The following is a 14,699-nucleotide window of genomic DNA, read 5'->3' as shown; positions in this document are numbered from 1 at the left end:
ATATATACATATATATACATACATACATACATGCACACTCTCACACACATCTTTTGATATCTCCCATATTTATAAATATCAATATTTATGTGTTTTGTATAATTGTTTTATTCTTTTCTTTTAATCAGAGAGATTTTTAGATTTGTGATTTATACTATTTGTTATATTTTAAAAATTAAAATTTTTTTTTTTTCTCCTTTTCTATTTCAGTACATTCCTCTACCTGAAGTTTTTTATGGTTTGGGCTATAGTTGTAATGGCTGACTTCATGTTGGAATTTCGATTTGAATATCTGTGGCCATTTTGGTTATTGTTAAGGAGTGTGTATGATTCATTCAAATATCAAGGCCTGGTAAGTAGTTTAAAAAACAAATCTTTTTCAAGAATTATAGTCTTTTTATGATTTAAGCACATATATACCTTTATATGAATTTTTGCTTGAAGATTGCAATGCCATGAAACCCAAGTTGTGAAACAAACTTTACAGAAAAAAAAAAAAATATATATATATGTGTGTGTGTGTAAGGTGGTGCTCCAGCATGGCCGCAGTCAAATGACTGAAACAAGTAAAAGAATAAAAAATATGTATAGGTGCAGGCATGGTTGTGTGGTAAGAAGCTTGCTTCCCAACCACATGATTCTGGGTTTAGTCCCACTGTATGGCACATTGGGCAAGTGTCTTCTACTATAGTCTTGGGCAGACCAAAGCCTTGTGGAGCATGGCCATTGCCAGTACCGCCTGACTGGCCTTCATGCCGGTGGCATGTAAAAGCACCCACTACACTCTCGGAGTGGTTGGCGTTAGGGAGGGCATCCAGCTGTAGAAACTCTGCCAAATCAGATTGAAGCCTGGTGTAGCCATCTGGTTCACCAATCCTCAGTCAAATCGTCCAACCCATGCTAGCATGGAAAGCGGACGTTAAACGATGATGATGAGTATAAGCATGGATAGAGACATAATTATGCCATATAAAGAAGTATTGATGTCCATTTGAATCCGGTGTACTTTTGGTCCTCATATTATGAACTGTGGAGCAATAAACAGCAAAATCCACCTAATTAGGATAGGATTTGAATTCAGAGCCCTTGAGGTTCTAAGCTATATTCATCCCATCAATCCAGTTCAGCCTGGCATTCTATTGTGTCGATTACATACAGTATATCCTAACATTTCCCCACCACACACACACACACACACACACACACACACACGTTTACACACATGTGCATAAAACTTGAAGAAGGAAAAAAAAAATGTATAAAATTATTATTGATAATTAGTTTTATGAATTCTGCAAGTAATGAAGGGATTAGAAGATAATTTCATTCTTAACGTTCCAGAAAATTTTTGCTGTCACTTGAACAAAGCTTTTTCCCCCCAGGGTACATGACAATATAAATGCATTCTCTAATATTCTTCATCTGTTAATTGTTATAATGCGCATCAGAATAGAGAATTTTCATCTTATAACATACATCTAGGTGTGATAATAAAATAAAATTAAATAAAATAGGAAACCCTGCAAGATATTTGACAAATATTAGCAAATTGAATTTGGTAATAATATTGCAGATCTTTTGTGTAAAAGACTGACTGTTAGTTTTGTTCAATGGAATGTGGGGGAAATAATCAAGCGAGATTCCAAGTTTCGAAGTGTCGCTTGCGAACATCATGAATGAACATGTGAAATCAGAGCAGATGTGGTTGTGTGCTTAACGAGCTTGCTTCCTGACCATGTAGTCTTGGGTTCAGCCCCACTGTGTAGCACTTTAAGAAAGTTGTCTTCTGCTATAGCCCTGAGCCACTGAAAGCTTTGCGAGTAGATCAGATAGACGGAAAGTGAGTGGGTGCCCATCATGTATGTGTGTGTGTGTGTGTGTGTATATATATATATATATATATATATTGCCCTACTCTTCGAAACGCCTGTGTTAGAATGGGGGCAGCTGATGAAGGAAAATGTTCTCTATGTGGCCTGTGTGTTTTCTGTACTCTGGTTATTATTATTATTTTTTTGTCTACGTTTTGTTTGCAATGTCCTGTACCCAGATATGCACTTATATATACAAGTAGATGTATGTATGCACATACTTGTTCGTATATATGCATATACTCATTTATTATTTGTTTTATATATATATATATATATATAGCCCATTGTGTAATGTATGTATGTATCTGTGTGAAGGTGAAGTGGTTAATGCATCAGGCTTACAACCATGTGGTTGTGAGTTTGATTCCCGTACCAGACTGTGTGTTGTGTTCTTGAGCAAGACACTTTTATTTCACATTACTCCAGTTCACTCAGCTATAGAATTGAGTTATGGTTAAGCGACTGACAAGCAAATCTGTGGTATTGAGCAGAATATTTGCTGTAGCCCATCTTTTATACCAAGATAAAACATGTACATGATAATACTTCCAATCAGTTAAGATCGAAAGCCAGAGAGCCACTGCCTGGTATTGCATCCGGGCATTTATTATTATTATTATTATTATTATTATTATTATTATTTTGTTTTTAACCTGAAAAGAACACAGAAGGTTGGGCTTCCAAACCAGGCCTTTCACGATACTCTTAAAGCCAAGAACTTCTCTGTAGCCCCTCATACCATATTTCATCCCCATCTGTTAATTCACCTATTCCTCCAGGTCCTTCAATATTTCGGCCTTACGGGGTAAAAGTAAAAACCATCTATTTTTATACTTGAGTACAGTGAAGTCATTGCAAGTCAGACGTGTCAGCTATCTCGTTGAGTCATTAGCGATTGAGTAAGGATTAAAAAGAAGGAAAAAAAAATAACATTTGATTGATTCAAGTATTTTCTTTAAGCTGATTAGGAAAGGACTGCAAGTCACAGAGGATGTCAACCTGTTTTCCACCGAATGTTCTTATATACTTTAAATTTTTCAATGTCATTGGTGGTGTTGCTGTTGTTTAACTCCAGGTTAGCCCTGATTGAGTGTGGAGGCGCAATGGCCCAGTGGTTAGGGCAGCAGACTCGTGGTCATAGGATTGCGGTTTCGATTCCTGTAATTCAAAGGGGTCAGCCTTGTCACACTGTGTCACGCTGAATATCCCCCCGAGAACTACGTTAAGGGTACACGTGTCTGTGGAGTGCTCAGCCACTTGCACGTTAATTTCACGAGCAGGCTGTTCCGTTGATCGGATCAACTGGAACCCTCGTCATCATAACCGCCGGAGTGCCACGATAACTATCATACAATGTCAGGATGAGGAGACAGTAACATGCACACGTTGTGTGGTCTTGTCTTTTGAGTACTTGGTACCATGAAAAAAAAATCACCCAGTACACTCTATAAAGTAGTTGGCATTAGGAAGGGCATCCAGCTGTAGAAACCGTCCAAACCGTCAAAGCCCATGCCAGTATGGATAACAGGTGTTAAATGATGATGATGATGATGATTTATCCAATGTGTCCTTCCTTCCTTTTTTTTTTTTTTTTTTTAACAGTAGGATGTAATATCAGGGAGATTTGGTTGCTATTCCTAGCAGGTCGAGTTACCACATAGACACTCCTGCACTGTTTGCCGTATGTAGTAATGGTTTCAATCTGAAGAATTAGATCTGATATTCAGCTAACCGTGAAGTAATGAAGATAATATTACTTTCCTTAACATAACACAATGGAGAGAATCTTGTTATATTGATGGGAAAATATTTCTGTACCCTCCCCACACCCACCCATTACGGTAGGTATAAAGAATTTTGGAGCAAATGAAGTGTCTTTTGTAATTATAATGATTCTATATATAGATATTCTGCATTTATCACCAAAGCTTGATGAGCGCATATGGTGGATGGGGATGAAAGAGGCCCATCATGTGTTTTATTAGGCGCTGATATGGCTGTGTGGTAAGAAGCTTGCTTCCCAACCACATGGTTCTGGGTTCAGTCCCATTGTGTGGCACCTTGGGCGAGTGTCTTCTGATAAAGCCTCAGGCTAACCAAAGCCTCGTGAGTGGATTTGGTACATGGAAACTGAAAGGAGCCTGTCTCTGTTGTACCTGTATTTCAAAGGGGCCAGCTTTGTCACACTCTGTGTCACGCTGAATATCCCCAAGAACTACATTAAGGGTACATGTGTCTGTGGAGTGCTCAGCCACTGGCAGATTAATTTCACGAGCAGGCTTCTCCGTTGATCGGATCAACTGGAACCCTCGTCGTCGTAACAGACGGAGTGCCATGACGACATGCAACAACAACAAACAAAAAAATCACCCTGTACTTGTCTGCATGTGTGAAGCCGAAATAGAATATGTTATATGAAATACATTAGTGCACACTTCAGCAGTTTGGGCCGATAAGATTGGATAAGTAATTACAAAAATAAGCCGTAACAATAATTGGATTATTCGATGCTGTAATAGCTGCATCCTATTTCAATCTGATGATAAATTATAATGATTGACATACAATGAAAAGATAATATAGCAGTCGTGGCTGTGTGGTAAGAAGTTTGTGTCTCACTCACATGGTTCCAGGTTCAGTTCCACTGCCTGCCACCTTGGACGAGTGTCATCTACTATACCTTCAGGCTGACCAAAGCTTTGTGAGTGGATTTGGTAGAGGGAAACTGAAAGAAGCCTGTTATGTGTGTGTATGTATATATCTGTGTGTGTATATATATGTGTGTGTGTTTGTATATATCTGTGTGTGTGTTTGTATATATATGTGTGTGTATGTATATATAAATATATATATCTGTGTGTGTGTGTGTGTGTGTTCGTGTACATATCTGTGTGTGTTTGTACTTGTTTCTTATCACCACTTGACAACTGGTGTTGGTACGTTTACGACCCTGTAACTTAGTGGTTCAGCTAAAAGAGACTAATGTAATAAGTACCAGCTTAAGGATAAAAAGCTCTGAGGTCGATTTGTTCAGCTAAGGGTTTTTTAGTCGAACAACTCGACCCCAGGATTTATTCTTTGTAAGTCTAGTATTTATTTTATCAGTCTCTTTTGCTGAACCCCTTAGTTAGGGGACATAAACACACCAACATTGGTTGTCAAGCAATGGTGGGGATACAAACACAAAGACACATACATGAATACATACACACACACAACGGGCTTCTTTCAGTTTCCATCTACCAAATCCACTCGCAAAGCTTTGGTTGGCCCGAGGCTATAGGAAGAAGACACTTGCCCAAGGTGTCACACTGTGGGACAGATCCTGGTACCATGTGGTTGGAATGCAAGTTTATTACCATGCAGCTTATTAGAAGTGTTTTTTCTGCTTGTCCTCCATCTGATTGTGGATTGGTGCCATTAATAAGGACATAATCATTCATAGCTGTCAGCCATGAAGTATTTTATTCACTAGTAATTTCCCTGTTCTGTGCTGGAATTGGTGTAAACCAATATGAGAATTAAAAAAAAATTTGATTGGCCATCCACCAGTGAATGACTTTTATGTTTCAGCATTTGATTTGATCAAAGAGCTCTCCTTCATTGATTGAAAATAAATGAGGAAACAGGTGACATCAAATGCCGAATACCCATTCGGTTGCAAAATAAAATCATTTTACAACCAAATAGGCACTTAAAATTTAGGTGATGTAAATTGAGTTACACTGTCAGGGAGAAAATATTTAAATTTAGAACCAGTAAACGGTTGTTTTTTTTTGTTTTTTTTGTTTTTTTGTGTGTGATAGGTGGAGGCTTGGCTATGTGGTTAAGAAGCTTGTCTTGCAACCATGTGGTCTTGGGTTCAGTCCTGCTGTGTGGCACCTTGGGCAAGTGTCTTTTAAAGGTGGATCTGGTAGACGGAAACTGAAAAAGTGAGGGTTAGCAACAGGAAAGACAGCCAACCTTAGGAAATCTGCCTCTATGAATTCTGTCCAATCCATGTAAGCTTGGAAAAGTGGACACTAAAAGCAATGATGATGATGATGTTGATGGTTTGAAACATAATAATGGGACCATTTAGAAATAAGTTTTCAATGTTAAACCCCAATGTTTTATTAGCTATTCTTTATAGCTAAATTGGCATTCATGGTACATCATTTATAGAAGACTTATTTTGATATAATTGTTTGAGCAATCCTTCAATAGTGAAAATTTTACCAAGCATTCATCATCATATAATGCCGGTTTTCCATGCTGGCATGGGTTGGCTGATTTAATAGGGTCGAGTGAGTCAAAGGGCTGCATTAAGCGCAATGTCAGCTTTGGCACTGTTTCTATGGCTGGATGTCTTTCCTAACACCATCCACTTTACAGAATGTACAGATAGCTTTTTTTAACAGGAAAAAGGAAAAAAACCACCTCATCTAAATTGGTGGGGGTGGGGGCTATTTGAGTGATGGTTCTATGCCAGGTATTGGCAAGCTGAAGTGTGAAAAAGGGACAAGACTAGATGTCTTGCTACAGGGGAGACACAAGGGCGCACCATGTTATATAAGGGGGTTGGTAGGAGTAGCTGGAACAAAGAGTGCTGCCAGTGTTTTATTAGTAGTTTATGTTGCTAAAGCAACATATGGAAATTTCGAGAATAAACCAATGGCAATAAAGAACATTTTATCGTAGAATGGTCCAGTATAGTCAATATCAATTTGTTTCTATGGTCCAGCTGGTTTTGACTATTCCTTATAATGTTTATCAAGCAAATTTGCAATTGATTGGTATGCTGGACATGATTTGATTATTGCAACGCTATCAAACTGTATTTGCGGCCAGTTGTCGTATCTACAACTTCTATGACTCGTTTGTTTCCTTCAGGCCATGCCTCCGTGGCCTTTATGCGGTCGAGTCAAAGTTTATTTTGTAATACTTGCAGAATAATTACTTTAGGAAAACTGTACTGCAAGATTAATAAATTATTTTGGTAATTAATTGCCTCACATTTTATCCAATGCTCTCTCAGTTGTTTCTCATTTAATATATGGTTGTTTTTGGTTTGGTTTTGTCTTGGGATTTTTTTTTTTTTTTTTCCTGGCCAACCATTATCAATAAATTGTTTAATTCAAAGAACATTGACATCGGACCTCATGACTGATTCAGTTTCTTCAATGACGTCTGGCTTTCCCTGAAGACTTTCATCAATAATTTGATGTATTTTTAAAAATCTTATATAGAATACGATTTTTATGATCATTGTCAAAATCGTAATCAAGTCCGGCCAGCAGTCTTGATAATTAATCAACATTTTTGTGTTGCTTCAAAGCTTCTTGTCAAACTGTGTATTTGTACAACTGCCACCCCTACACCCCGTATAATGTTATCCAATATCGCAGCTGCCGAGATCTAAATACTTGTATATATTTTTATTCAGTGACAATATGTAAATTAGCAGCTTTTGGCTTGGTGGTTAATTCAAAATGTCATTCATATGTAGAAATTGATTAATTAAACTGATGAAGATGGAATATTATAAATAATTTCTCTTTTATCTATTTGCAAATATCACCCTTAATGTGCATTCAGTGTTTTAGCTGGTTTGAGCCATTGGATGTTAGACACCATTTCCACAATGTGACGGGACCACTCCAATACAATGATAAAATTTCATTGTGATGCACATACTCTATGGCCTTAATCCCTAGTTTCAGCTCCTCACAACTTTATCGTTAATCAACTAACCATTTGGATGGTATCTACCTTTTCATTTAATTATATAGCAACCACAGTAAGGATTACCGTGATCTTGTTGTATGATAACACCTGAATTTTGAAATGAATGATTACATTATTTTCCATTTCATTGTGTGACTGTGCATGAATGCTTAGCATATTCTTAATAATTGTACGATAACATCTAACGTTTGAAACAAATGCTAATATTTAAGGCAATATGATCCTTTTCATTTAGTTATATGGCAGCATAGTGAGGTCTGATATGTTGTTAATGAATGTATAACATCTGACTTTTGAAAAGAATGCTAATATTTCAGGCAATAAAATCCTTTTCATTTAATTATATGACAGCATTTCTTTCAAAAATTGAATGTTATACAGTCATCAAAAATATAATAGATCTTATTATGCTAACATTTTAGGCAATACAATCCTTTTCATTTAATTACATGACAGCATAATAAAATCTACTATATTCTTAATGAATTTATAACATCTGATTTTTGAATGCTAATATTTTGGGCAGTACAGTCCTTTTTGATTAATTATAATAGCAGTGCAGTAACGGTTACCATGTTCTTAATGAATGTGTGTTAACATCGAAATTTTAAAACAAATGCTAATTTTTCATTTGCATGTTTTGGAATTGGTAATTTTTTTTAATAGCACCAGAATTTTTCCAAGATAATCATTTGCCAGATGCACTAATAATATAGCTGAGATAATCCATGTCCTTGCAAACAAAATTCCTGTTTGTCTTTATGACATTTTAAGCAGTAATTCATTTAATTGTCTCCTGTTGTTGTTGTTGTTACTGCCGTTTTATCTCCTCACACCAGGTTAAACCTGATCAAAGGGCGTTATGATCAACGCATTCCAACCATGACGCTTCCTGCCTTTTCTTCAGGTTTAGTGTATCTGTGGACACATCATCCGTTAAGACAATGGGGTGTGTAGTTTGATCGATTGAGGTTTGGGTTTATTACTAGCAGATCAACCAACCACATAGGGGTTCACTCATTCATGTTGAATATTACAATTTGACGACAATATTTGTAGATAGCCACCAAACTGGATGGGTTCAGTTCTCTCTCTCTCCTCTCCCTTTTCCTTTCTCCCTCTTGCCCTCCACCCCCCACTCACCTCTCTCCTCCATCTTCCTTCCCCCATCTCCCTCCTGCTATGTCTCCTTCCTCCTTTCCTTCTCTCTCCTTTATTGCCCTCTGTATTGTCTGATTTTCCTTTCTTTCTCCCTCCCTTTCTCTCTTTCTCCTTCCCTTCCTTCATCACTCTCTCTCCGTTACATAACATGTTAGAACTTAATGAAACAGTTTCATGTATTTGCCTGCCCCCCCCCCATCTCTCTCTGTCTCTCTCTATCTATCTATCTATATATATATATATATATATATATATATAAATGTATAACAAATGACATAATATATACTGAATATAAAAATGAACGGGAGACAAACAGAAGGTTCATAATTCTTCATCAGTTATCAACCAATTGGTACTGTTCAGTTTTCATACCTTTAACGATAGGACTGAGTGCTTCCCAATTGGTGGCACCCGCAAAATTTGTTTTTCTTGTGGGGAATTAGGAACAAGAGCAAACAAAACAAAACAAAAAGGAAGTAAAACGACACAGTGTGATTTAGGACAGTGGAGGAGGACAGACAGTCAAACGAAATACAGCCTTGGGGCCAAGGAGACGAGAATAGTGGGTAACGCTTAGAAAATGTCCTTTGCCCTTTGCATTGTTTTAGCCTTCAAACGAGGCTACTCTGCTGGCTGGACAAGCAGACCAACATTCCCTGTGATCAAAAGGAGGACTGGAACAATTTGACATAAATTGTTTTATTCAAGAACACAGTGTACTACCAAGTCTGGGGATGGAACCCAAAATCTAATGATCGTGTGTAACAGTATAACCACGAGGCCACATGCTTTCATGTGTATGTGTGCTCGACAGTCTAACCACTGAGCCATGCACCTCCACAGTATTATTTTTACTCCCAACAATAAATATACATGCATATAACACAAACACATGCATATATGCCTGTAACAGTAGATTATACAACATATGGTGTATAATGCATCACCTAATTAATTTCTGTCTATTTTACCCCTTTTCTATTGTTAATGAGTTTCATGTTAAAAGCACTATTATAATTAGTACCATTATCTAACTTGACATTTAATGCCACTAAAAGTAGACGTAACATTAGACTTTCATACTAGTTCTCCTTGGAGTATCATACTTCACTTTGTTTAAAATTGTAAAAATGGATATTGTTGTAACATGAATAAATTTAATTTAATTGTCAAACTTATAGATTGTAAATTCACTAATTAAATTTTTATTTTTTTTCTCTATTTTTACATGCTTTTCTGTGCTGTGAGGGGAGTTAGATGAATACATGTTGTTGAGATAGTGTTTTTACAGCTGGATACCCTTCCTGTTGTTAACCCTTCTTTTCCAAGTAAGGGATCTCTTATTCCACACATCTTCAGAAGTACAGAGTCAGCAGTCGTTGTTGATATGGATACAACAATAAGCATCACTGCTTGTGGCTTGCTGGCTTTCAATGTGAAGTGCGGTTTCCACCTACCAGATTCATTCACAAGGCATTGGTCAGCCCAGGGCTATAGTAGAAAGACACTTACCCGAGGTGCTGCAACGTTTGGATTTTTTGCCATCAAATTTGAATTCTTTGCCATCAAATTTGATTGCAAAGAATTCGAATTTGATGGCAAAGAATTCAAACTAGATTGAAAACATCTATATTTATAAATACACACACATATATACATATATATATATATATATATATATATATGAGAGAGAGAGAGAAAGAGAGAGAGATATGTGGTGGGTTTCCTCATGGTTTCCATCTACCAAATACACTCACAAGGCTGTGGTCAGCCCAGAGCTATTTTAAAAGAAACTTGCCCAAGGTACTGTGCAGTGGGATTGAACCTGAAACTACATGGTTGCAAAGCAAGCTTTATAAGCACACAGCCATGCCTGCGCCCATTGTTGACTTATACTCCAAACATCAAATTAATTAATGTCAAAACTATTTCACTAATTTTTTCATTATTGGCAAAATTAATTGACTTAACTTTTTTTTTTTTTCTTTTTCAGGCATTTTCTGTATTTTTTGTTTGTATTGCTATCACATCAGATGTCATCTGCTATCTCTTCATACCTGTTCAGTGGCTTTTCTTTGCTGCTAGCACTTATGTATGGGTTCATTATGTTTGGCATACTGGTAAGTAATTATTTTTATCATTATTATTATTATTATTGTTATTATTGATATTATTGTAAAGGTGTTGAGCTGGCAGAATCGTTAGCATGCTGGACGAAATGCTTAGCGGTATTTCGCTTGTAACTATGTTCTAAGTTCAAATTCTGCCGATGTCGACTTTGCCTTTCATCCTCTCAGCGTTGATAAATCGAGTACCAGTTGCGTATTGGGGTTGATCTAATTAACTGGCCCCTCCCCAAAAATTTTGGGCCTTGTGCCTATAGTAGAAAGGATTATTAATATTATTGTTGTTGTTGTTACTATTATCATTATTATCATCATCATCATCATCGTTATTTTTATTATGAAGTCGGCAATCTGGCAAAATTGTTGGTGTGCCGGTCAAGGTGCTCAGCCGCATTTCATCCATCTTCACGTTCTGAGTTCAAATCTGCTGGGATCAACTTTTGCCTTTCGTCCTTTCGGGGTCGATGTGAACGACTTAGCCACTGCCCCCGAAACTGCTGGCCTTGTGCCAAAATTTGAAACCATCATTATTATCAGTAAAGTGGCAAGCTAGCAGAATCGTTAGCACACTGAGTTCAAATACCGCCGAGGTTGACTTTGCCTTTCGTCTTATCAAAGTTGATAAATTAAGTGCCAGTTGAGCACTGGGTTTGATTTAATCGACTTGGCAGCGGTAGCGTCATCGTTGTCGGAGGAGGAGGCTGAAAGGGCTAAAGACAGATAGTTTCCCTTTTTGGTCAAGCCCTCATTGACTTTTTCAAGTGAAACTTAAAAAGGAAAATGAAGGTGGAGAGAGAAGTACTGCCCCTGAGTATTTTTCTTGAAAGGTGGGTAAATGTGGCAAAGATGGCTCGTGTGAATGTGGCGAAGATGGCTCGTGTGGAGGAGTTGCGAAAGAGGGGCACCTGGCAGTTGGGATAACCAGAATGTGCGGGGTTCCTTGGTTGCCTCTGGGATGAACTCCCTGCTTTTAGCGATTTTTATTGTTTAATTTTATTGTTAATTGTTATTTTTTACATGACTTTGTACTAAACCTCACTTGTCCTTTGTGTTGTATTGTCCCCGTGTGTTTTGTGTTTGGGCCTTGTGGCCAATAAAGAAAACATTATTATTATTATTATTATTATTATTATTATTACTATTATTATTATTACTTACTTACTTCTATCAGTGTTCATACACTTATGACCAAATGCTTGATTTTTTTTTGTTTTTGTTTTTTAAACTCTAGGTACACTTCTCAGTAGCAATTAAGCATTAATAAATGAAATCATTTGTTGCTAATTGAATATTTTCAGCTCTAGTTACACATGCTGGGCGTTTCTTATGAAAGTAAAATTTAAAAGTATGATTGTAAGTGTTTGCATTCATCACAACAGTAAACTTTCAGAACTTACTGTTGTCTATCCTGTATTATTAATTGCATGAGAAATTATATGAGGCATTGGGAGCCTCTATGAGGTCACTGGATTTGCTAGAAATAGCAACCAGATCATTTGCAAACCACATATCAATTGTCCTCTTCCTCATCATCATTGTTTTATTGTCTACTTTTCGTTGCTTGCATGGGATATATACAAGTTCGAGTTACTGTCAAGGTAGACATTACAAAGTCATTTTGCAGAGCTATCAGCAATAGTACGGTAGACAAGCCAAAGATAATAAGATGTGGAATACTGCTACAATATGATAGTGGTGATGAGAATATTACAGTGGCGACAACAACATACAAGTGGATGAGGATCCACATTATAACATATATATAATTTCGTGAATTGGGACCTAGAGACAAATTCACAAGAATTTAATTTCGCAAATACACAAGAATGTCATAATTCTAAGTGATTGATTATACATTTTTGCATATTTTTCATTTGAAACAAACATATTACAAAGAACTGTTGATTTTCTTGCCTTAGGTTTCTCCCCATAAAATTTTATGTAAATGACTGAAACTTATTACCTTTTGGAATTAAATTTCATGGAATTTATTTTCGCAAATATGTCAGCTTCATGAATTTCATGAAATTAAATTCCTCGTGAACACTTCATACTGTTCAGTATATATATATATATATATATATATATATATTTCGTTTTGGGATTTGGTTTGCAAGTTCTTTATGTGAGTTTGTGTGTTGAAGTATATATATATATATATATATATATATATGCACACACACACACAGCTGCTATTTCTTGCAGATTGAGTAACCACATAAAGGCTCTCTATGTCTGTTGAACAGGTGACAAATATCATCTCTAAATTGACATAGCTCAATAGTTAAGCTCTAATTAGAGATCATGGCAACTGTGCAAAAATCTATTCTTTATTCGTCTCAACTCTTAAAATTTTCCTAAACACCTGGTTACGACTCTGCCAGTAAACCAATCTGTCAAAGAAATTCTAAGACAATGAATGGCGACAAACTGGGTGACAGGAAAACCAGAATTAATCGGATGGTTCTCTTTTGTTTTCTCTTTTTTTATTTTTGTTTTGTCAAATATTCTTTTTTTTCTTTTATCTTTTACCGGTTTCAGTCATTAGACTGTGGCCATGTTGGGGCACTACCTTGAAGGGTTATAGTTGAAAAAATCGGCCTCAGTACTTTTTTGTAGGTGTTGTACCTATTCTATTGGTCTCTTTTGCCATACATTTAATTTACGGGGGATGTAAGCAAACCAATACCACCTGTCAGGTGATGTTGTTGGTGGGACAAACACAGGCACAAAGATACACACACACATTGGTATATCTGTATTTGTCTGTGTGCGTGTTTTTTTTTTTTTAACCTTGTCAAGTGAAGAGTAAAAAAACTGCTCATGACCAATGTTGGCCCTCCAAGACTGCTGAACTTGATGCTGTTAATTTTCCAGTTAACCCTTTTGATAGCAACCCACCTGAACCCACCCACCCTGGGTTCTATGATACAAATTTCCTGTTTTAAACTGATCTAAATTAAAACCCTCTAACAAAACAAAGTTCTTTTACTAAATTCTTCACTGTTTTCAAAATTAATAAAAACATTTGCAGTGTATTTTCAAAGAAATATGCTCACAAAATGTTTAAACTGTTGCAGGTTAACATTTGCAAGAAAGACACAAGTAGGGAAAAAGCTTCCCGAAGGCTGATGGGGAAGGACTAGGAATAGGGGTTAGTTGGGGCTGAGGGGGTTGGACCCACCGATATTTACAAGAGTTGGAAAGATAATTTCTGCCCACCAGTGTCACTCACAAGATTTTGGGACATTGGTTGATCTGTGGCTAGGATGAAGGATGCCAAACCAACAATGTGCATTGGTTAGGATTGAACCCCTAACAACATGATTTCAATGCAAACTTCTTAACCACACAGCCATGGATGCATCTCCTCAAATGAAAAGCTAAATGGCCTAAAAATAAATAAATGAATAAAATGAAAGCATTAAATTCTTCCTTCTCATTTTCATTTTATCCATCATTATCTTCGTTTAATGTGCGTTCTCCATACTGGCATGGGTTGGATGGTTTGACAGGAGCTAGCAAACTCCATTATCTGCTTTGGCATGGTTTCTACAGCTGATGCCAACCCTTTTACAGAGAGTACCGGGTGCTTTTTATGTGACGCCAGCACTAATGAAATCACCAAGTAATTTGTGAGACAAGACCCACCCCCCAAATGCAAATGACTCGTGAGTGATTAAGTTCATTAGCAATTTAACAATTGAAATTTTCAAGTTGAATATTAAAATAGAAAATAAAAGCAAAGACTTTTTTTAAATCAAGACAAATAAAATCAGCCAGAAAATTTATTTAGTGTGGCCAGCTGGAG

At 36.7% G+C, this 14,699-nt stretch overlaps 1 protein-coding gene across 1 annotated transcript in view; it reads left to right on the top strand.

The window, feature by feature from the left end:
* LOC106873082 (macoilin) overlaps window positions 1-14,699 on the top strand; it is a 76,637-nt gene that overhangs the window by 44,726 nt on the left and 17,212 nt on the right. The window contains exons 2-3 of the mRNA XM_014920302.2: window positions 211-352; window positions 10,756-10,882. Of these exons, the coding sequence (XP_014775788.2) occupies window positions 211-352; window positions 10,756-10,882 (269 nt within the window). The remainder of the gene's footprint in view (window positions 1-210; window positions 353-10,755; window positions 10,883-14,699) is intronic.

This window comes from Octopus bimaculoides, chromosome 19 (genome assembly GCF_001194135.2).
Source record: "Octopus bimaculoides isolate UCB-OBI-ISO-001 chromosome 19, ASM119413v2, whole genome shotgun sequence".
Taxonomy (NCBI): domain Eukaryota; kingdom Metazoa; phylum Mollusca; class Cephalopoda; order Octopoda; family Octopodidae; genus Octopus; species Octopus bimaculoides.
This window is presented reverse-complemented; position numbering and strand designations above follow the sequence as displayed.